This window comes from Vicugna pacos, unplaced genomic scaffold (assembly GCF_048564905.1).
Source record: "Vicugna pacos unplaced genomic scaffold, VicPac4 scaffold_20, whole genome shotgun sequence".
NCBI classification, from domain to species: domain Eukaryota; kingdom Metazoa; phylum Chordata; class Mammalia; order Artiodactyla; family Camelidae; genus Vicugna; species Vicugna pacos.
Window position 1 is genome coordinate 11,229,277 of NW_027328741.1, and position 23,298 is coordinate 11,252,574.

The following is a 23,298-nucleotide window of genomic DNA, read 5'->3' on the forward strand; positions in this document are numbered from 1 at the left end:
AAACATGTTCAAAGTTGCACAGTTTAGATTTCAGATCCAGAACCACACAGTGAATCTTGTGACTCAAAATCTCTTACTCATTCTGCTAGACCATGCTACTTCCAGAAATAGATCCAGGCAGCCCAGGTCTATCTCCACAGAATACTTTCTCAAAAGAAATTTCAAGGTAGGCCAAATTAAATAAAAAAATGAACATCTATCTTTTTCTCATATTTAATTCAAGATCAATCTCCTTCTTCTAACCGTGTCTTTATATTTGGCCTTCACTTCAAATCCAAGTGCCTTTTTAAATGAGTTTAAATTTATTGTCTCTAGTTTATGTTTTAAACTAAGTAAATGATTTTCAACATCAGCCTATACCACCAATTGAAATTGGATAGAAAAAATGACTTTCCTTGTGATCATATTTTTTAAATTTTGTTTTGATGGGGGAGGTATTTATTTATTTGTTTATCTATCTATCTATTTATCATTTGTTTGTTTGTTTGTGTCTTTAAATGAAGATACTGGGAATTGAATCCAGGATCCTGTGTATACTGAGCATGCACTCTACCACTGAGCAAGAATTTTGTTATAGAATGAACTGTGTCCCTGTATAATTTGTATGTGAAGTCTAAAATTTGGCTGCCTCAGAATGTGACCTTATATGGAATAGAGCTGTTGAAGGTGTGATTAGTGAAGATGAAATCATGCTGGACTAGTGTGGGCCTCTAACCTAATATGACCGGAGTCCCTGTGATAAGGGAATATTAGAGCATGAATACACATGGACACAGGGACAATGCCACGTGAAAATGAAGGTAGAGATTGGGGCAATGCTTCTTCACACCAAGGAATTCTCAGGACTGCCAGAAAACCACCAGAAACTAGGGGAGAAACCCTAGAAGGAATCAGCCCCACTAAAACCTAGATCTCAGACTTTTAGTATCCTAATCAATAAATTGCTGCTTAAGCCACTTAGTTTGTGGTATTTTGCAGGCCTCATCGGTTAATATATAGCCTTTTCTTTTCTTTATCAAATCCACTATTCTTTCCAGGCTTTTTCATCTTTATTATGATTCTTTAAGAGTCTCTAAAAAATTTGAATTTACCATCCCCTATAATGCCTAAAATGCTGGTCTTCTTGAGGATCGTCCTTTATATACAGTTTTAGAATAATATCAAAATCTGTGGTTTAAACTAGTACTCATTTATATACCGAAATTGCATATGCCTTCTAAAATCAGGCACAGATTACCCAACATATCTTAAACTGAATTCACTACACTTGGTGAATTTCCCTATCTTCTTGTCTCTTCCCCACTCTCTCTATTGTTGTAAGTCACTCCTTTGACTCAGTTACTCCAGCAAGAATCTTGAATGAAGGTCAATCTATATTTGTCAACTTCATGTCCTAATTTTAAATAGTACATAAGCCCATCAATTCTATCTCCTTAAAAATTCTTCAATAAATCCAGCTTTTTATAACACTTTACATTCTCTCCTGGTCAACTACAGTACTTTCCTACCTAGCATTTCTGACTTCTGCCTTATGTACTTCCCCCAATTCATTGCTTGAAAGTTGTTCTGTTTAAAGACCCATTCTGTTCTGAAAGATATAACAGAGTGTATTGTGACTTTTTAATTTTATTTTTTATTTAACTCAGGAATAATTGACAAATAAATTGAAATTGTGTTTCTTAATACACATTAATGAGAATAACAGTTTTTAGATGCAGTTCATTTATGCAAAACATCTATCTATTTTTAGCATCTAGGTTTCTTTAATCTTAATGCATTTTGATTTCCATTCTTTGTAATGATGAAACATTGCAGATTTAAATAAATTTACATCAGAGTTTTTATTATCTCTTAAGTTTAAAACACCATAATCAAAGCCTCTTTTTCCCTGTCTACTTCACCTTCAAACCTCCTTCCCCTCCCCAAACACATGCATACACACACACACACACACACACACACACACACACACACACACACACAAAGTCATCACTCTCTTTTTTTCTCTTTTGTGTCAGCAACATGCCATGGATATAGCAAACATATTTCTTGGTTGGTCTTTTTGTGAGTCTAAATGAGGTCCTTGTGCATCTGTAGGTGATTAAAAGGGAATTTTTGATTTCATAGAAAAGTGGTAAAATGCTTTGGAATGTCTTTTAAAATAGCATTTCTAAACTTGAAGTGGAATTTTGACATTTTGGCATTTAGCATTTTAAGTTTTATCCATTTATTAAGCAATTTTATGTGTTTTTGTCACCTGGCCTTTTCTGTCTTATTCATATATTTCCAGATGGTACAAATTTCTTCCCCAAAGAAAGTTCATAATGGCAAGAATGTTAGTTATATTCTTTATTTTGTGTTCTGTAAGGTTTTATTGATCCATACAATTCTAATAGCATCTTTTTTTCTGTTTTGATGGAAATGGGAGAATAAAAAATCATTTGTATCATTATAAGTCAAATACTACTTTCTTTCAATAATGAAATATTTTAAGTAAACTTATCTATTAACAGTTTCTCTTTTTAATTTTTTCTTGTTCATTTCCCCCCATGAATATCCCTAATTTTTAGCACAGTAAGCAAAATTTCCTTGGGTGACTAGTTCTTAGAAATTGTAAAATGCATTTGCTCAGGCAATAAGCACTTTACTATATCAACATATTTCTGCCATGCTTATAAAGTCATTAAGCTTGCACCTTTGGGAAGATTTTAATTAATTACAAAATGTCAATTAATCGATGGAGTAAAATGGGCAAAGGTAACATGGAACAGATTTAGCAATATACAAAAGAGTTGGATATCTTCAGTCTATGCTTGATAGAAAGTTCTAATTTCCCTATCTTGAGAAAAAAGGACACTGGACTTAGACATCTTTTTTCAATTTTGCTGTTAAGGAGATTTGGGCCCAGGAAGGTCACTTAACTGATGGACATCTCTTTTCTCATAAATGAAAGGACAGGACCAGAGTACGTAATTTCTAAAATTCTTTTCAACTCTAATATTTTATTTTTTTGTCAAAATCTATCAGCCTCAGTGATACATGTTGTCAAAGACTAGAGATATAGAGAATGATGATGATGATAATGATGATTTTGATAATGTTTAATATTATTGAGTGCTATATGCCTGCATTTGATTCCCTAATTGTTCTAATAGTGGAATATTACTGCCTTCCATTTTATTAGTGAGAAAATTGAGGAACAGATAATTTAACAGATAATATACCCAATACCATAAAGCCCTATGCCAAAGTCAAATATTTCAAATATTAAGCTTTATGGAAAAATTATTATCAGTGTTCATTAGTATCCTTTCTGTGCACAAGCAAGACTATATTATTTATCCACTTGAAGATAATTGAGGTCATGTAATTAGCTTTGTCCAATGGCCATGAGTCAAATTTACATGTATAAGTTTTGGCACAAAGCATGGAAAACCCAGCAATGGCTCTGCAGGTGCCTCTTTTTCTGAGATGCCCATCAGGAGGCAGTAAGCTCCATATGGTGTTGCTTCAAGATGGTGGTAATTTCCTTGTTCTGAATCACTGAGTTTCTGGTTTTGGAACAGTTCATCTCGCTTCTTATCTGGATACAGACTTTGCTTGAGTAAATTCTAAATCTTTGTTGTTTAATCCACTGAAATTTGGAGATATATATATATGTGTGTGTGTGTGTACACACACACACATACACACACACACACACACACACACACATATGAGTATACCTAGCCTATATACAAAATCAGGACATTTTTATCCTCAATGAAATTTAAGAGCATGAAACTTTGAAAGTTTTCCATGTTATCAATTATACCAGTATTTTCTGATATAACCAGCCACCTGGCAGTTAGCATTGGGTACCATGAAAACATTCTTAAGCATGAATTATTCTCTCCTGCTAGATTATCTCCTTTTTTCTCACTTCTTTCTCTCTTGAAACCTCTTATTCTTGCTCCCAAATTCTTTTTGAGTAAATACATACCCTAACAAATCCTCTTTTTTTTTTTTGGAAATATTTTTTCTTTCAAGATTGAGATATAGTAAGAAATATTTGATTTTCAATACTGACATTTAATAACAGTGTGATCTCATCAAAGTTATGTCTCAGTCATATTCAATCTGAAAATGAAAAAAAATATGAGTATTATGTAAAAAAGGGTTAGATATGTGATAGCACTTCCCCAAATTGTGTGTATTGCTGGGGTCATAAATTTCTAAAAGGGAGAATTGGAGGATCAGAGAAAAGACGATATCCAACCCTTTGAAATAAAGCAGTTTGGGCTGCCCAAGTGGGTCTGCAAAGGTGGAAAAGATTATGGAAAGCTGCTGTCTCCAATTATCTGTTGGGTCTCAGTGGCTCTTGGTCAGCAAGATTTTCATTTGGGAAGATGATGTGGGTGTGGAGAGAAAGACAGCAAGAACTAGCTAGAATCCACATGTATCTGTTTGTTTGTTACTCGTACCTCTAAAATAACAGATTTCAGATGAGCTGCTTTATTTTCCCCTTCCAAAATTTGTAAAAAGAATTTCTTATTTGGGCCAGTTAACAAAGTATCATACAGGATAGGGGATTCTTGTAAACTAATCTAGCTTAGCCAAGATGACAGTGCAAAAAATTGCTGCAAGTCAATTAATTTTCCTATACTTTAATTTCTTTATTTCTAAAATGTTTGATTTTGCTTCAGCAACTCAGTGTCATAGTTGTTGGAATCACATGTGAATATACACTGAAAATTAGGATAGTGATAAAAATTATTGTTGTTTCCAAAGTAATTGTGACAACATATTTTAAAACGATTTGCCTAAACACATCAATCTGTGAAAATAAATATTTAATACATTTTAAAAATAGAAGCCTCTTGAAACAGTGTGGGCTTAACTTGTCTTGTGTATATCTGCTTGTTCTATAGTCTATGATTGTAGATTTCAAATTTTTACAGTGCAGGACACAAAATTTACATAAAAAATTCAATAATCATTTGTTAACTAAATCCTTACTTTTAACTTCTAAGATAATATATTAATAATTTAATATTCATGACACATACAAAGAGGTGGATAGCTTACATATTCTATTACATGGAATTCTGAAGTTCATGTACTACCAAGAAAAATATAAATATAGATTTGAATCTTATGTAACTGCTGCTCTGATAAAATTAGTTGGAAGAAAATTCAGTACTTTGAATTTTAAATAGTTATTATTTTTAATAGTTATTTACTTCAATTTTAGCTAGTGAACAGTGGAAAGCAGCACACATTTAAGCCAGTAATTTCTACTTCTAGCCAGAAACACATAGGAACTGTGTATAAATAAATGCAAATGCCATTAATATATAGATTTCTAAAGTTCTACTATATTTTTCTTGGAAATGAAGAGAAATTTCAAAATTATCTTTCTTAATCCTATCATTTGATAGATAAAATAGAAAATTACCCAAAGTAAGAAAAATTATATAGATCATAAATAAACTTTTTGTATAATTTACTGAACTATTCATGTGCCTGTTTTATTTTATTATTGTTTTTTGTAATACAACTGACTACTTACACCAACCACTGTGGTATATATTTTACCAATTGTGCACATATTTCTATGATTCATTCATACAAATGTTGATTATGGTGTGTTCCAAATTCATTTGGGTTTGCAAACCTTATCATAACTAAGACAACTGAGGAATTAGAAATTCATTTTAAACAAAAATCAAAGGAGAATTTGCAAGAGACTATCCCAATCAAACCTATGGCCCTATTGCAGAAAACAGATTTTAAACAAATCTGGGCTAGGCCTTGTTATGTACACGGTATATAGACTGAGGTTCAAACCACAGTGCCTGATGTTGGGAGTATGTGGTCTTATTAAGATAGTGAAAGACATGTAGTCAGTAGTTACAGAGCAGTGCAAGTGTTTGACAATGACTGTTTCATAGGAGAGGCAGTGAAGGATTCATTTCTGTGTTTTCATCAGAGACATAGAGTTCAAAACAATGACTTTGCTCCTAAACTTAGGAGATTTTATACTACAATAAATAGTAGTAAGGAGGGTGTGTGGATATATTGTGTTCTGTATGTGGGGGCACACACACACATGCCTGTTGTGGGCAAAGATAATGTGTATTTTGCAGGGTTAGCTCATTTAGCCAATACTAAAAAAAAAGGGGGTGGACAATAGATCCCAAGTGACTTTGTGATTTTTTACTACTAATAATTATAAAGAAAAACACTGGCAAAATAAGTAAAAAGTACAGAATTTTTCTAGTTTTTTATTATTTTTTATTTTTTTATTTTCTTTTTTTAACATTTTTATTGATTTATAATCATTTTACAATGTTGTGTCAAATTCCAGTGTTCAGCACAATTTTTCAGTCAAAAATGGACATATACACACTCATTGTCACATTTTTTTCTCTGTGAGTTATCATAACATTTTGTGTATATTTCCATGTGCTATAGAGTGTAATCTTGTTTATCTATTCTACAATTTTAAAATCCCAGTCTACCCTTCCCACCCTCCACCCCCCTGGTAACCACAAGTCTGTATTCTCTGTCTGTGAGTCTACTTCTGTCCTGTTTGGTGCAGCCACTATGGAAAACAGTGTGGAGATTCCTCAAAAGACTAGGAATAGACTTACCATATGACCCAGGAATCCCACTTCTGGGCTTGTATCCAGAAGGAAATCTACTTCAGGATGACATCTGCACCCCAATGTTCATAGCAGCACTATTTACAAAAGCCAAAACATGGAAACAGCCTAAATGTCCATCAACAGGTGACTGGATAAAGAAGATGTGGTATATTTATACAATGGAATTCTATTCAGCCATAAAAACTGACAACATAATGCCATTTGCAGCAACATAGATGCTCCTGGAGAATGTCATTCTTAGTGAAGTATGCCAGAAAGAGAAAGAAAAATACCATATGAGATCGCTCATACGTGGAATCTAAATCACAAAAACAAAAACAAAGAATTTTTCTAGTTTTTAAATTCAAAGTTTGTTTATTCTTTCAAGCAACTGTTATACTTACTGAAGGGGAATAACAGTTCCTGCCTTTTACAGTGAAGGAATAAAGAGTATTCATGATGTTACTTTTCATTAAAATATAAAATTTTCCATCCTAAGGTCCTAGAGAATGAGTTATTCTACCCTGATCAAAAATGGTCCTCTGGGCATTGACTCATATGGGGTAATTTAATGGAATTTCACATTCTGTAATCGAGACTATATGTTCATCTAATGATGCCAAGCATAATTTAAAAACCCCTCAATGCTGAAGTTTCAGTCTCCTGCCATGATTGTTCATATCTCTCAGTTGATTATTGAATCTAAATGACAATGCAAATCAAAGTCAATTTTCATATTGTGTTTACACCATTAGTGAAAATCTAATTAAATATCTAATAATTAATGCAACTCCTTCCAGGAGAGTTAATACATCAGAGAATGTCAACAGGGAATATCCAGTGGGAATATTACCTTCATTGTTGTGTTTCATATTGTGAATTGAGTGAATTATACTGTATATTGTATTTTATATGCATATTTTTTAAAAACTCGTGGGCAAGACAATCCAGTTCTTGGTACAATAATGTAACTTTCTTTTAGTTGGACATTATTATATTGATAACATGTCTATGTGTCTGACACCAGGTCACCCAGCCAGCTAGCCAGTAAACATTTAGAGAGTGCCTAATACGTGACCAGCACTGTCTTAAATGTCAGTGATATAGAAAGTGTTAATATAGAGTCCTTTTTCTAAAAAAGATCTTTTTTAAAATTACTAACCATTACAATTAAGCTTCTAATTTTCAGTGGGGAACTTTTGAGTGGAGGTCAGGGAAGGTTATGGTGCATATTAGAATATCCTTTGCCATTATATTTCCACATGAGGAGTATTTATCTTCTCCTACTTTTGGGCTTGAACTTGTAACCTGCTTTGGCCCTTAGGCTATCAGCAGATATGATGTGATGCAAGCCAAGGCTTGAAATGTGCCTATGCACTGGGCTTTCTCTCTTGTACTCTACCTCTACCATGAAGACATGCTGAGTAGGCTGATTGGTTTCAAACAAATCAAAGGCACTTAAGATTAGACCTGAACTGAACCCATGTCCTAGAACTAAACAAAAGTGAGGGCATCAGAGGTCTCAGCAGAGCTGGCCTAGTGGGTCAGCAGTTTGATTTAGAACCCCAGCTGAACAATTAGTCAGTGCATAAGAATATTTATCTTTATCAGCCTCTAAGTTATGGGATGTTTTGTTGCAGACCCATAGCTGACAGACACAAATGAATCTGTGTTTTACAGTGATTGCAATATCAGATATGTTTTTCTTTTTAGATCTTCTATTTAAAAATATTTAGAGGAGTATAAATATGTGTTCCCTGTTTTAAGGAAACAGAGGCTTCATCATTATTTAACTATAATTTAAGAACCAAGCAACAAAGGCAGAAACAGTGAAAACATCAATGGTATAAATGTAATAATATGAATGATTATATTCTACCAAATGTATCCATGACAATTTCTTAAGTGATCATCAAAGTATAGGCAAATTATTCTCCTCAGAAGGCCCTGTAAGCTCCCTGTGTAGTTAACCAGTTTACATAAACATGGAAGACAGTGATGGAGTTGCTTCTTGATTTAAAAAAAAAGTTGTGTCAGTGTGTTTAGGTAATTTTTTAGAGTTGTGTTTGTGTTTGATCTGAGTTGGCTCAAAAAATGACAAATAGGCAATGTAAATATAAAAATTCAAGGCCACTAAGAGAAAGAAATATATGCTAGACTTAAAGCCATTAATATGTAACTGTTAACTCCTTAAAATAAAGCACACTCTTATTTTATATTATACACCTCTAGTCCTTAGAGCTATGTCTTTCATGATTTTGGTATATCATGTATGAGCAATAAATAGTATTACGTGATTAAAACAATGATCACACATAAATATATTACTAATGAAAATTTAAATGTTTAGGGACCTTTGTATTGTTAGTCCTTGTATAATGTACTAAATTTACTAAAACAACCTTTTCATGTACATATGTACATTAATAATAGAAAGTCATTTGGCATAAATTAACTGTGTATTTTCAGTGATTATGGTCACACCTCAAATCTCTGGAAGTAGTTATTTGGTACACTTTGACATCGACCCCCTTAAAATTAGATTAAATTTTTAGTAACTATAAAATCTCTGACAAGAATATGCTCCTTCCAGCATATTATATATAAATATAAAATTAAAAGAAGGATGTACCCTCCTGTGAGAAAAGCAAATGTAAATATCCAGTTATGTGGATTAGGTGAAGCAAGGACCTAGCGTTCACTTTACATAGTTTTATAGTGGGCGTTTTTTCACCATGAATCTTTCATCACAGGTTGACTAAATGTTACTTGTTCATAACTCACAATTTAAATAGTTTGAGCTCAGGTACCCCTTATGAAAAAAGTGAGATTCAGCATTGCATATTTAATTCTTAAAGCGTAAACTGTCTCATATTTACTATCACACAAAATAACAGAACAAAAATAAGTAAATACAGTAGAAAAATATGAATCTGTAGGCAAAATTGACCTGTAAAAATAAATGGGATTATTCCAACAATGCAAATTAGTTTGCCTGTATACAATAAATTAATGTATTATGGCACATTAATAGATTACAAAACTACAAGGGGAAAAGCAATTGATCATTTCAGAAGATGCAGAGAAAGTACGTGATTAAAGTCCAATACTATTCCTGATAAAAAGCTCTTAGAAAACAAGAAATGAAAGAACTTCTTTATTCTGACAAAGAATATCTGGAAAAAAAAAACACCCAAAGTAAACTATTGTGATTAATACAAAAAAGGTAAAAACATTAAATTCAAAATTAGAAACAAGATAACAATATCCTCTATGACCTCTTCCATTCATCATTGTAAGGGAGGTACATAAGAACTTAGTAAGAAACAGAATCAAATGTATTATTTACTAGAATCTGAAAGAAATAATCTAAACTGTTTATGTTTAAAAAAATAAATATAAAAGAGTAGTTTTCAGGGACTAAATATCAGGTGTCTTTCTATGCCTAGAAACAAAATGTTAGAAATACAATAAACAGATACAATTTTAACCACAGAAAATATGAAGAAAAGGAATTCACCAAGTAAATGTCTTGTGAGCCATCAGAAAAAAAAATGACTGTGTGGAAATGCATTAAAGATACAAAAGTAAATGGAGAAATATAGCTTCTTCATGAATATGGAAAGCCTATATTTTAACCATATAAAATCTTACCAAAGTGATTCACAGATTTAATCTCTATGATTAAATGCTGGCAGAGGTTTGAATGGTACTCAACAAACTTACTCTAAAATTTATATGGAAAAAGACACAGCCAATGATAGTCAAGTTATTCTTGAAGAAATTTAGGTGAGTGTAAATTCCAGCCATAAATATTAGGCAGTAACACTTAGCAGAAAAGTTAGAAAAACACTTACCCAAACTTGAAACTTTAAGTTTAAACTTTAAACTTTAAGTACAAGAGATGTGGTGTTGGGGCAAGGAATAGCGACTTTATTTGGAAAGCTGGCAGACCGAGAGGATGGCTGAATAATGTCTTGGAGAACCATCCAGGTCCAGTCACAATACAGGCTTCTTTTATACAAAACAAAAACAAAAAAAAACAACAACAACAAACAAATAAAAAACAAGGGAAGGTGTATGGTAGGTTGTTGCAAACATCTTGCTGTAGAAATTCTTTGTTCTTGCAGCTGTCCATGAGGGGCAGTTCATGGTGTCCCTGTAAACCTCCAAAAAACAAATGTTATTCTCTATTCTACAGCTTGTTATCTTTATGTGAGTGCAAAGCTAGCAAGACCAAGCCTAGGAAACAGGGCACAGTGGTCAAAGCTAAAGGAACAGATCTAATATAGAGTCAGATTTTTTCTCCTCTATTACATTAACTTCAGAAAATTATAATATCCTTATAAATTAAAGGTTTCAACACACAAACTCTAGCAATTTCTTTCCTAAGTTACCTTCAACCTTCTGCCTGTGTTCAGTGTGCACCAAGATAAATATACAAGTATGTTTATAACATCATTGCTTATAGTAATCAAACATCATAAATAACTCAAACATCCACTTTTTGGAAAATGGATTAATGGAGTAATTTTTAAGTTGCATTCTAAAAATTTCAGTTTTATAAAAATTAATAATTCTAAATATAAAAATTGCAGTAAAGAGAATGTTTCAGGGGAAATTGAACAACAATATAACATTTAATAAATATAAATGGCAACTTAAACTAAATGATATCATTTTATTGATATATAAGTGTGTTCAAGAAATTATAAAGAAAAGCAGGAGAATGCATTTTAAAATCTCAGGATACTCCGTAGTGAAGAAAGAGAGGTAAATAGGATAAAATAAAAGCACATTAAGGGCTTTAATAATAAAGTACATGTTTTAGTTAATTTCAAAAAGAAGGTTGATAAATTTCAGTTAGCCAGACAATTAGCCATTTTTGTTGTTTAAATTTTATCTTACTTATTTTTATAAAAATAGTACAACTTTAGCATCATGAAATTTGTGGACACTTCCTTTCTGACTTACTATATAGTTATTTTTTGTCATTTTTATATGTACATTTAAAAATATATATTCTGTGAGGTGTACAAATTGTTAGACAAAGGTTGGAAACTCTATAAGAAAGTCCTCCCTGTTCTTTTTTGTCTAATTAATCTAGAAATCTTCAAGGGATTAGTTGGTTTTTATTATTGTAAATCTTCTCACTTTAATTTTGAGTTTCTCAGTATCCAGACATTCTTTTTTTGTCAGTCTACCCTATATCTACATATGTGAGAGGACCAAGACCCTGATGCAACAATCATTCTTCCCAGAGAAAGCCCATGTCCTGGGATCTATAGGACCCAGCAGCATATATAAATATATACTTATCTACACTGGCACATTATAATCACTCATAATTACCTTTGGACTCACTCTTGGTGTTGAATACTCTATGTGTCTGGACAAGTGTACAATGGTATTTATCCACTGTTACAGTACCACACACAATTGTTTCACTGCCCTAAAAATCCTCTATGCTTTACCTAATCAATCTTCCCTTTCTCATAACACTTAGCAACTTTTCATCTTTTTATTATCTCCATAGTATTGTTTTTTCCAGAATATCATGAGGTTGGAATCATATAATACATAGCCTTTGTAGATTGGCTTCTTTCACTTATCATTATACATTTAAGGATCTATATTATCTTTTTATGGCTTAATAGCTCATTTATTTTCAGCACTGAATAATAATCCATTGTCTGATTGTTCTATGGTTTATCCATTCTCCTACTGAAGGATTTTTTGTTGCTTCCATGTTTTGATAATTACAAACAAATCTGATGTAAATATCCTTGTGTAGGTTCTCATGTGGACATAGTTTTCAGCTCCTTTAGGTAAACTGTAAAGAGTAGACTTGAAGGATTTTATGGTAAGAGCACATTTAGTTTTGTAAGAAACTGCCAAACTACTTTCCAGACTGTTTTAATCATTTTATATTTCCATCAGCAATAAGTAAGAGTTCCTGTTGCTCTACATCGTGGCAGGATGTTTGGTGTTGTCAGTGTTCTACATTTGGTTAGTCTAATAGGTATGTAGTAGTATCTTCTTGTTTTAATTTGTAGTTTCCTAATGGCATACAATGCTGAACATATTTTCGTATGTTTGTTATCTGTCATCATCCTTGGTGAGGTATCTGCTCAGGTAATTTGCTCATTTTTTAAATCAGGTTGTTTAATGTTCTATTGTTGAGCTTTTTAGAATTCTTTGTATATTTTGGCTAATAGCCTTTTATCAGATATATCTTTTGAATATGCATCCTCCCAATCTGTGGCGTCTTATCATTCTTTTGACAATGTCTTTTGCAAAGAAAACAAATTGTAATTTTTTTTAAAGTTCAGCTTAGAAATTATTCCTTTCATTGATCATGCCTTTGATGGTATATCAAAAAGTAAAGTGAACAAAGTCAAAATATGGACTAGATAATCCTTTAAATAGCAGAAACTAATTTCCAAAGATGGAGCAAAATACCATAATGAACTTATAATATAAAAAACAGTTAACATGACTACTTTCTTGATATAAAGTAGAAAATATATATAAAAATATATAATTAGAAAAAATTTAACTATCCTTGTGTAGGATAGAATAATAACTATCAGAAAATAACAATAAACAGGTTGTTTTTTATATAATATTGGCAAAACTGGATTAGAAGACAGCTTCTTGAAATGTATGTTTTGTAGAAAAGTCATCCTGAATTTTAAAATCTAGAAAAGGCCAAAATATTATACAAGTATGAAATAAATGAAATTATCTTCAGTGGTATAATGAATGAGGTGTTTAATGCCTGAAAAACGCATCTGAAGGAAAAACAAAAGAAAGTCACTCAAAAAAAAAGAAAATTAATGAACAAAGTTATATGTGGAAAACAAAATAAAGTCATAAATAAATTAGTCAATAATACATATGGATAAGCCTAAATTAAGTCAATTTCCCTATTAAAAGACATTAAAATGCATAAATTCTCAGATATTTGGGGGGAATCTCTAGGATATTTGCAAGAGGAACACTTAAACATGCTGCAAAAATTATTGAAAATAAAAATATAGAAAAAGAAACACCAGAAAGAAATACCTATTACTATAAAATGTAGTTATATCAGTTTTAGTTTTAAGCAACATAAATGAGCAAGGGTAAATATATTGGAAATGTCATGTTTTATTTCTCAGTTTGGGTGGTAGAGTAATGGATAAATATTTTATAATCATAACCTGTATGTATCAAATGTTTCATAATTTAGAAATGCAAATAAAAAATATAATCAAATCTTACTGTAATGTAACAAATAAAGAATTAAACATTCTTTTTTGTATGTAATTCCTGGGTATTATGTGTGTGTATATTATATATATGTATATTTTTGTCCTAGAATCAAATTATGCACACAATTTTGCTTTATGAACATTAGACATTCTATATTGAGAATCCCTGATTGTTTTCAAAGACTGTAAATATAATTATTAATAACAAAGTAACATTTTATTTGTGAAAACCGTAAGAAATATAATTACTCAGCTTTACTGATGTTGTTACATTGTTTTTAATGCTTCACACTGTAATTTTTCTATTAAAATAACCATTCTAATATCTCTTTATTTATACATTTGAAATGATTTTAACTTTGTAATTAAATTATTAAAAATCTTTAGTGAATAATATAGATTATGAAATATAGAAACAGAAAAATTATTACTCACAAGCCCATAATTAACTAAATTTAATCTTTGATATAGAGACTTCCAGAATGCTATCATTAAAAATATACTCATTATTTTAATTATAAATTTTGCACAGAAATTTTAAAATGTTTTACATATCCAAGAAGTCATTAACTCTGTTTTCCTTTTCTTCTTTTTCCCCACTACTTATACCTGATAGGGATCAGTCTTGAAGGGATCATCAAGAGGACATGACTACTGGAATGTGTTTCGCTTGCCTTCCCTGCAGAAGTCCCACCAAGTACTCAGCCTTGCGACAGTAATGTGCTTGTTGCCGAGACCATCGGACAGTATTTTAAGGCTTCTATATAAACTTTTAAGATTCTGGTGGGGTTGCAGGGAGACTCTTGTGGCTGCTCAAGACAAGTCTCATAATTAAGTTATCTTGCTGATAAAACCTGCTGCCCACTAAGCTGCAGGGCTCTGCTTCTTTCTATGGTCTCCTTCCCGTCTGTGTTGGACCAGTTCATGGATCATCAAGCAGACTGGGCTGAAGTACATCCTCCAGAAATTCTCTCTGTGAAGATGTCTGGGTGTAAATTTTTTTTCATCCTTTTTATTTCTAGAAGTATATTTGGTTATTACTCTCACAACTGCTAATTTGTCCAGATGCATAGTTTTAAGCTTAGAGTGATTTATCTTCCTTTCATCATGCTGAAAATGTCTCTCCTTACACAGATTCATTATCATGGTGGCCCAATTTTTTTTTTATTTCAATTTGAAATTATATAGGCAGAGGTATCTTTTCACCAATTGTTACATCAATGTTTTGAACTATTTTAATATACATGCTGTTTACTAAAATAAAATTGTATAACATGAGAGTTGTGGATTAAGTTTTATTTGGGGCAAAATGAGGACTATAATCTAGGAGACAGCACCTCAGATGGCTCTGAGGACCTTTTCTGAAGAGGCAGGGGGAAATTCAATATTATATATGTAATTTTAGTGAAGGGGATTACGTGCAATCAAACACACATTGAGTTCTTTTGCCAGTTATGAGGAGCAGACGTCACCATTAATGAATTTTGTGCTCTTCTAGATATAAGGAGATGCAAGAATTGGGGCTTATAAAATCTTCTCCTGAAAACATCTATCTGAAGCTCTATTTTGTCAGTTTCCCCACAGCACAAAGTGCTCCATTCCTGATCTCCACTGTGAACTTTTAGGGAGTGATGGAGGTCAGCGGCTACAGTGGCTTGTGATTGGTTATAGTACCAAGCAGAGGTAGCTGGCAAATGTTATAAACGATTATTCCCCTTAACATTTTTATTTGAATCATTTTTTGCTTACTTTTTTCTCCATTATAATTTTATATTATACTTAAAATATAAAGACTTATGATTGATAAAAATTCACTGTTAAATCTTTTATTTGTAAATATTAGAAAAGAAAGTTATTTTTGCTATCTCAACTTCTTTATAATTTTCTTTTAATTGTATCTGTGTTATTAACCATATAATAATCAATAATGCAAATTGATATAAAGTAACATGCATTTACAAAATCAAACAAGTTAGACGGAAGTATCATTTTAAGAATTACTTTTATTTATTGGCATTTATTTTGAAATATTTTCAAAATAGACGTGATCCTTATTTTGTCTACCTGTAGATTCAATACCCTTTAACATAGCATTTATATAATCATATCGTACTTCTTAAATTTTAAAAAATGTATCCTTTACTTAGTATTTATATTTATTTTTTAGGATAAATATATAGTTACCATTCCTTCTGATTCTTTGAATGTCTTGGTATTACTTTGGCTTAACTACAAACATAACAACATTAGTGGTAACACAATTATAGAATTATAATATTTTTTCTTAAAGCTTTATAGCTATTTCCATAATATTTGGTGGCTAGTCAGTCTTTAATAGAAGAAGACAAGGCAATTCTTTGTTTTCTCTATAGAAGTAATTTTGTTTTTTGTTTTTTTTCTGGTCCACTTTTAAATTTAACATTTTGAAATAGATATAGATATATATCTATTTTGCATTATAATTAAGCTTTAAACATGGTATATTCTTTTACTTATCTTGATAGGCCTATTTCCCTGCCCTGGGAACAAATCTGGATATCCAAAAGTTTGGCACATTTTCTTGGTTGTTCTCTGATTGCTTAGAGTCAGGTCATACCCATGCTTTAGCTACTGCACTGGATGACTGAATTTCTAATGCTATTTCCGTCTTTTGAGCTGCAGTTTCATTAAATTTATGTATTATTTATTGTAGAAGCAAATAAAAGCTTATATTTGTAGGTAAATGGCATAAGTTTTAGTGGAATGTGGAGGTCACAATACAAATGTTTAGTTGATATAGATCTTTACTCTAAATAATGATGTAATTTTTTGATGTTAGGTTGCCTTCCTGCTTTCCTTCCCTCTTCTTTTCTTTCTTTTTGATTGGGTTTTTTGGCTCTAAAATTTATTTTTTTGGCAAAATCTTATTTGAATTGATACAGAGATGAAGGATACATACACACACATAAATGTCTATATAAGCTCTGCTAAATAATCATAAAATCTGTTTCTCGAATCAATTCAAAATATTTTAAGAATGCTGCTTTCCTTGAATTAAACTTAATTCTTCTCACTTATTTATTAAGCAGCATTCCTTTGTCATGCACTGACTACAGCCTTGTTCTTCCATTAAGTAATTGTGTTTTATAAATTTGCAAGCAACCAGAGTGATTTCAGAATTTGTTAAAGATTTACAAAAAATTGACATGATCTTAACCGCATGCTGCTATTGCCAATATGCCCGTTAGAGTGATGATTTTACTAAAAGCAATGTCTAACTCCTTCACATTCCTACAATAATGGCATTATTATACTACAAAAGATGACATCTTCAAATAAAAATGTCTAACTCTATAACAATATTCCATGAATTCACTTATTACACAATATTAACAAACTACTTAAAGAATGAATCAAAACCATATAAGATATTATTTCACATGTATTGGAAAAAATAATACGATGAAGTAAATTAAATCTAATAGTGTTAAAATGTTCAAAGCCTTTCTAATGATAAAAACTTTAAATATAAAATATTCTACTTCAAAAATGCTTTCAGAGATGTTATAAATGGTGAGAGGATTATATATCATATATAGTTTTCTGTTTATGAATTTGATTATAGCAATGGAACAGTGTAATATTAAATTTAAAAAAATGCATATCAATTGAAGATATAAATTAACCTCAAATTTGGGTTGTAAATAATTTTATATTTAGCTTTCAGTTTTCTTTATGCGTTTTTATATAATTTCAGGAAAATAATTATCATATAAAAATGTACAGATATGAGTTTTTATCTAATATGTATCAATCTCAAGAGTTCTAAAACCCCTCCATTTCCTTCTTTCCTTCCTTCCTCTTTCCTTCCTTGGTATAAAAGTTAATTGTTGGCAATATTTTATCAGAACTTATAATGTGAATGAAGGATGAAAGATATATACATATATACACACACACATATAGTGATGATCCAACTTGGAATAAATATTTCCATATTTCTATGAAAAAATATGAATGAATTTAACTATAGTATGTAATTCCTTAACATTTTTCATAATATAGAGTATATGTACTTACAACTTCATACAGTGAACTTAATTGTTGAATATCAACCTTCATGCATGGAAGAGTTTTTATGTTATTATAAAGTATACTTTAATAATTGTGATAAAGGAGAATTACATGGTGTTAAGGAATTATGTTAATGTAATGGGCTTTATGAATTCACAAATTAGCTGAGCAATGAGAGTGATTGGAATTAGATAGGCAAATCCCTTGAGGGGAGTAGGGGATTGATCTGTAAAAGATTATTTCTAAGAGTGAGAATAGCATGTGCATGCCCCTGTAGCATGAGGGAACATAGTTAAGTACGAGGATTGTCAGAAGTATATCTATGATAATGATCCTGAAGGTGAACAAGGAGTGATTTGAGGCTACTAACAAGGGTAAGGCCAAATATGTAACAGTCAACATATTATAGCAGGCTGTCCGGCGAGCCGGCCCTCCGCCCGCGCCGCGGGGTGGGCAAGCGCCCCGCAGGGGTCTCGGGCTCCCAGCCCACTGCCCGGCCTCCCTGCCACATGCTATGCGTCATCCGGGGACGCCCCTCGCCAAGAGAGACCCTCAATCACAAGTCACCCGCCCTCCCCACCCTCCTGTCCGTGCCTTGCAACCCCGCCCCCGAACCGCCCTCCCGATCCCCGTGTAGTACCCCCCGTCCATCGCCGGGAAGAACGGCAGTAACTCCAGCAGCCGTGGCGGCTCTTTGAGTCCAAGGGGCGAGCGAGGCAGCCATTGGCGGAGGCCGCTGCCTCTGGCTGTCAATCCCGCGGCCCGGCCCCGCCCCACCGGCGGAGCGTGGCAGGACGCAGGGCCGCGGGGACTGTCGGGACGATTCCAAGATGGCCGCGCGCTTGGGGTCCGCAACTGCTGGCGTCCCCGAGCCCCGTTCACTGCCACCGCTGCTGACCAGAGACGCCGGTCGGATCGGCGACCCCGGGGGCTGTCCCCGCGTGGCGGGAGGCCGCCATGGCGACCCTGGAAAAGATGGTGAAGGACTTCGAGTCCCTCAAGTCCTTCCAGCAGCCGCCGCCGCCGCCTCAGCCCCCTAAGCCGGCATCGCAGCCGCCGCCGCTTCATCCCTTCAGCCGATACCGCCGCCGATGCCGCCTCAGCCCCCTCAGCCGGCACCGCCGCCCGCCCAGCCCCCTCAGCCGGCACCGCAGCCGCCGCCGCCTCGGACCCCTCAGCCGGCACCGCAGCCGCCGAACACCCAGCCCCCTCACCCGGCACCGCAGCCGCCACCGCTTCAGCCGGTACCGGCGCCGATGCCGCCTCAGCAGGCACGGCAGCCGACGCCGTCTCAGCCCCTTCAGCCGGCATCGCAGCCGCCGCCGCCTCGGCCCCCTCAGCCGGAACAGCCGCCTCAGCCGGTAACGCCGCCGATGCCGCCTCAGCCCCTTCAGCCGGCACCGCAGCCTCTACCGGCACCGCCGCCCGCCCAGCCCCCTCAGCTGGCACCGCAGCCGCCGCCGCTTCAGCCGGGACCGCCGCCGATGCCGCCTCAGCCCCCTCAGCCGGCACTGCAGCCGCCGCCGCCTCGGCCCCCTCAGCCGGAACAGCCGCCTCAGCAGGTAACGCCGCCGATGCCGCCTCAGCCCCTTCAGCCGGCACCGCAGCCGCCGCCGCCTCGGCCCCTTCAGCCGGCATCGCAGACTCTACCGCCACCGCCGCCCGCCCAGCCCCCTCAGCCGGCACCGCAGCCGCCACCGCTTCAGCCGGTACCGGCGCCGATGCCGCCTCAGCAGGCACGGCCGCCGACGCCGTCTCAGCCCCTTCAGCCGGCATCGCAGCCTCAACCGCCATCGCCGCCCTCCCAGCCCCCTCAGCCGACACCGCAACCGCCGCCGCTTCAGCCCCTTCAGCCGGCACCGCAGCCTCTACCGGCACCGCCGCCCGCCCAGCCCCCTCAGCTGGCACCGCAGCCGCCGCCGCTTCAGCCGGGACCGCCGCCGATGCCGCCTCAGCCCCCTCAGCCGGCACCGCAGCCGCCGCCGCATCGGACCCCTCAGCCTGCACCGCAGCCGCCGAACCTCCAGCCCCCTCACCCGGCACCGCAGCCGCCACCGCTTCAGCCGGTACCGGCGCCGATCCGCCTCAGCAGGCACGGCCGCCGACGCCGTCTCAGCCCCTTCAGCCGGCATCGCAGCCTCAACCGCCATCGCCGCCCTCCCAGCCCCCTCAGCCGACACCGCAACCGCCGCCGCTTCAGCCCCTTCAGCCGGCACCGCAGCCTCTACCGGCACCGCCGCCCGCCCAGCCCCCTCAGCTGGCACCGCAGCCGCCGCCGCTTCAGCCGGGACCGCCGCCGATGCCGCCTCAGCCCCCTCAGCCGGCACTGCAGCCGCCGCCGCCTCGGCCCCCTCAGCCGGAACAGCCGCCTCAGCAGGTAACGCCGCCGATGCCGCCTCAGCCCCTTCAGCCGGCACCGCAGCCGCCGCCGCCTCGGCCCCTTCAGCCGGCACCGCAGCCTCTACCGCCACCGCCGCCCGCCCACCCCCCTCAGCCGTCACCGCAGCCGCCGACCCCCCAGCCCCCTCAGCCGGCACCGCAGCCGCCGCCGCCGCCTCGGCCCCCTCACCCGGTACCTCCACTGCTGCCGCCTCAGCCCCTTCAGCCGGCACCGCCGCCTCAACTGCCACCGCCGCCCGCCCAGCTGTGGGTCAGGAGCCGCTGCACAGACGGTGAGTCCCTGCGGGCCCCTCCCCAGCCCTGCGCGTGTCTCCGTCCCTCCCTCGGCCTCCCACGAAGGCCCCGAAGCGGTCCGGGCCCCACGCCTCTGCTTTCCCGGCTGTGAAACTTGGGAAGGAAAGGGGCTGTGTTGTGATCCGAGGCCGCGCGTCCTGTTCGGCTTCCTCTGAGCCACTCCCCACCCCTCTCCTCCTCTGGGCCAGGTGTAACATTTTGTCTTCCCTTTTCAACTGACGGTTTAAAACAGTGTTTCAGATAACTGTCAAAACACTGTACATGCAAAATATTAGGTTAACTTAAGGGAAGGAGTAGGAGAGAAGGGGGAAAGGAGCGAAGTTCACCGGTCACTTCTGTGGGGGAGGGTTAAGTGGTCACAGTGGTGAACGCGTAACTGCTACATGGCCCAGTGCGCTTACCATCATAGTCGTTACTGTTACTAACCCCAGACAGTTCTGGTATTAAGGAGGCATGACCACAGAACATGTGCTCATTGAGCTTAATTTTACACAAACAGTAAGTTTTCCACGGAATCAAGACAGGCAGTAAACGCCAGCTGCAGAGGACAGCTTGTGCAGGGCTGGGAAAGAGCATGGCATGATCAGAACTTTAGTTTGACTGGCTTGAAATGTAGAGGGAAAGGGAAACTTCACACTGATGAATCAGAGAGGAGATAGCTGTTTTTTATTAAACTAAAATGGTTGAATGAGCCTTGTTGATTAATGATTTGCCTTAGCAATTTGAATTTGGATTCTGCAAGTATTTTATAAGTTCTGTAAGAAGCTTGTTTTAAAATTTCAGAACTCTTAAGGTATTAGAAGTTCAGTTTTATTTTATAAGAATTTTTAAAAAGTGTTTATTTAACTCAATTAGAACAGAGTTCCTTTAACATAGGAGACTTTATTATCTCATGTATTAATACCCTCTAGAGGTACACAATGAAAAATGTGATTTATAAACAGATACATACAGACAGAAGGAAAACAGAGCATGTAGCTTCAGTAACAGTTTAAGAGAAAAGTCAGAAACAGAAATCTTCCCTGGTCAAAATACCAAAAAAAGCACCTGGGGCTTATATCCCTTAATTGATTTGAGCTCTAAATGGACAAATACACATTTTTTTTTAAAAAAAAATTGCTAAGAACAAGATTCTTTTTCATGTTGAGTAATAATTTTGGAGTTTAAATAAATACCAACAATAGAGCTATGAGGGAGGAAAAATATAAAATACTGATTTTTTTATTTGATTTCACCGTAAGGTGCATTCTTAAATACATAGGAGACAACTGTCATGATTTGCACAACTCGCTTGCAAATAGTTCAACAGTATTAACAATGATTGAATTTAGGTGGTGGGCATATGGGAATTTATCATCTTATTAAACAGTTTTCTGTACTTCTGAGACTTATAATAAAACATTGGAAGGAACCTGTTAGACATAATGCTCTATGTGAAGTAATTTGTTCCCTTTGTGAAATTCTAGGAAGGTTAAAATGCATGTTCATAACTTCAAGAAAGTCACAAGCATTTATGATGTAATCAGAACTACCTGAGGATCTGTGAAACTTGGTGAGTTGGTGAATTTTTTAAAATGTCTTAAAACATTTTGTTTTTACAAAGATTACAGGAGTAAGAGAAGGTAAATCTTAATCAACTCTTAATATTTTTTTCCTGGTTGATGTGATATAATTAAATGTGGGGAAAAAAAGGTAAATTCTAAAAGGAGACAGTACCTTGATGGTTTTCTATGGAGGAAACTCAAGCAGGAGGAAGTTTAATTTAAAAACATAAATTACTGCTTTTTATAATACATTCTAAGTTGTCATTCTTTTGAATGCCTTCCTTTCCAGACAGATGTGTTATTCTGGGAGATCATCAGGACTTCTGGGTATTTGGAGGTATTGACCTAACCAGTGGAACTGCTGATTTATAAGAAGTTGTCCAGAATTTTGGAAAACTGATTAGTAGAGGTAAATAATGTTTCCATGGCAAGTGATGACAGAAAGTGACTTCAGTGAATTTTCCTTTGTTTTTAGGCAGATGTACCTAACCATGTATGTTAACAATGATTTCAAGCTGAAGACTGAGAAGAACTGCCATTTTTGCCAGCTGGGATGCAGAAAAATTTGGACTTCTGGGTTCCACAAATGGGCTGAGGTAACTAAGACAGTAAACATATCTTCTTGGTCAACATGTATCTCAGGGTAATCACAGATGTGTTCCATTACCTGATACTGTTTTAAATTGGATAAAAACAAGAAAATTTAAGAAATAGAGTTTGTTTTTGCTTTTACATCAGTTTGGCAAAACAGAACAACCTCTTAATTACTAAGCACAAACCAATTTTTTCATTATTTTTAAAATATTTTAGTTTCTATTTATATTGGTTTTGTGATAAGTAAGTAAAATCTGTAAGCTCAGAAAATAGTCAAACCTAGGAAACTACTTCTGACAAGTGAATTAGCCTATTGAAAATCTGATTTAGATCCTTGGCATTAATTTTCAAGTTTTTACAGTTTCCTTGGATTTCTTCTATCCAGGAAAACAACATGCTCTTCTTAGATGACTATACTCTGATTATAGTCTCTCCTTTATGGATTCAACACTAAATTGTAACCATAGGTATATTTTACCATTTACAAAAGTGCCTGGTTGGGGAGTGTAATACAATGATTTTGTAAAT

General features: G+C 36.3%; 2 protein-coding genes across 2 annotated transcripts in view; both read left to right on the top strand.

The window, feature by feature from the left end:
- The window catches only part of LOC140693668 (uncharacterized), a 180,228-nt gene that overhangs the window by 58,071 nt on the left and 98,859 nt on the right, over positions 1-23,298 (top strand). Inside the window, exon 3 of the mRNA XM_072957381.1 lies at positions 18,923-20,244. Within this exon, the coding sequence (XP_072813482.1) occupies positions 18,923-20,244 (1,322 nt within the window). The remainder of the gene's footprint in view (positions 1-18,922; positions 20,245-23,298) is intronic.
- LOC140694132 (N-acetylated-alpha-linked acidic dipeptidase 2-like) overlaps positions 22,164-23,298 on the top strand; it is a 39,600-nt gene continuing 38,465 nt past the window's right edge. The window contains exons 1-2 of the mRNA XM_072957555.1: positions 22,164-22,184; positions 22,652-22,772. Coding sequence (XP_072813656.1) covers positions 22,656-22,772 — 117 coding nt within the window. The 5' untranslated portion in view covers positions 22,164-22,184; positions 22,652-22,655. The remainder of the gene's footprint in view (positions 22,185-22,651; positions 22,773-23,298) is intronic.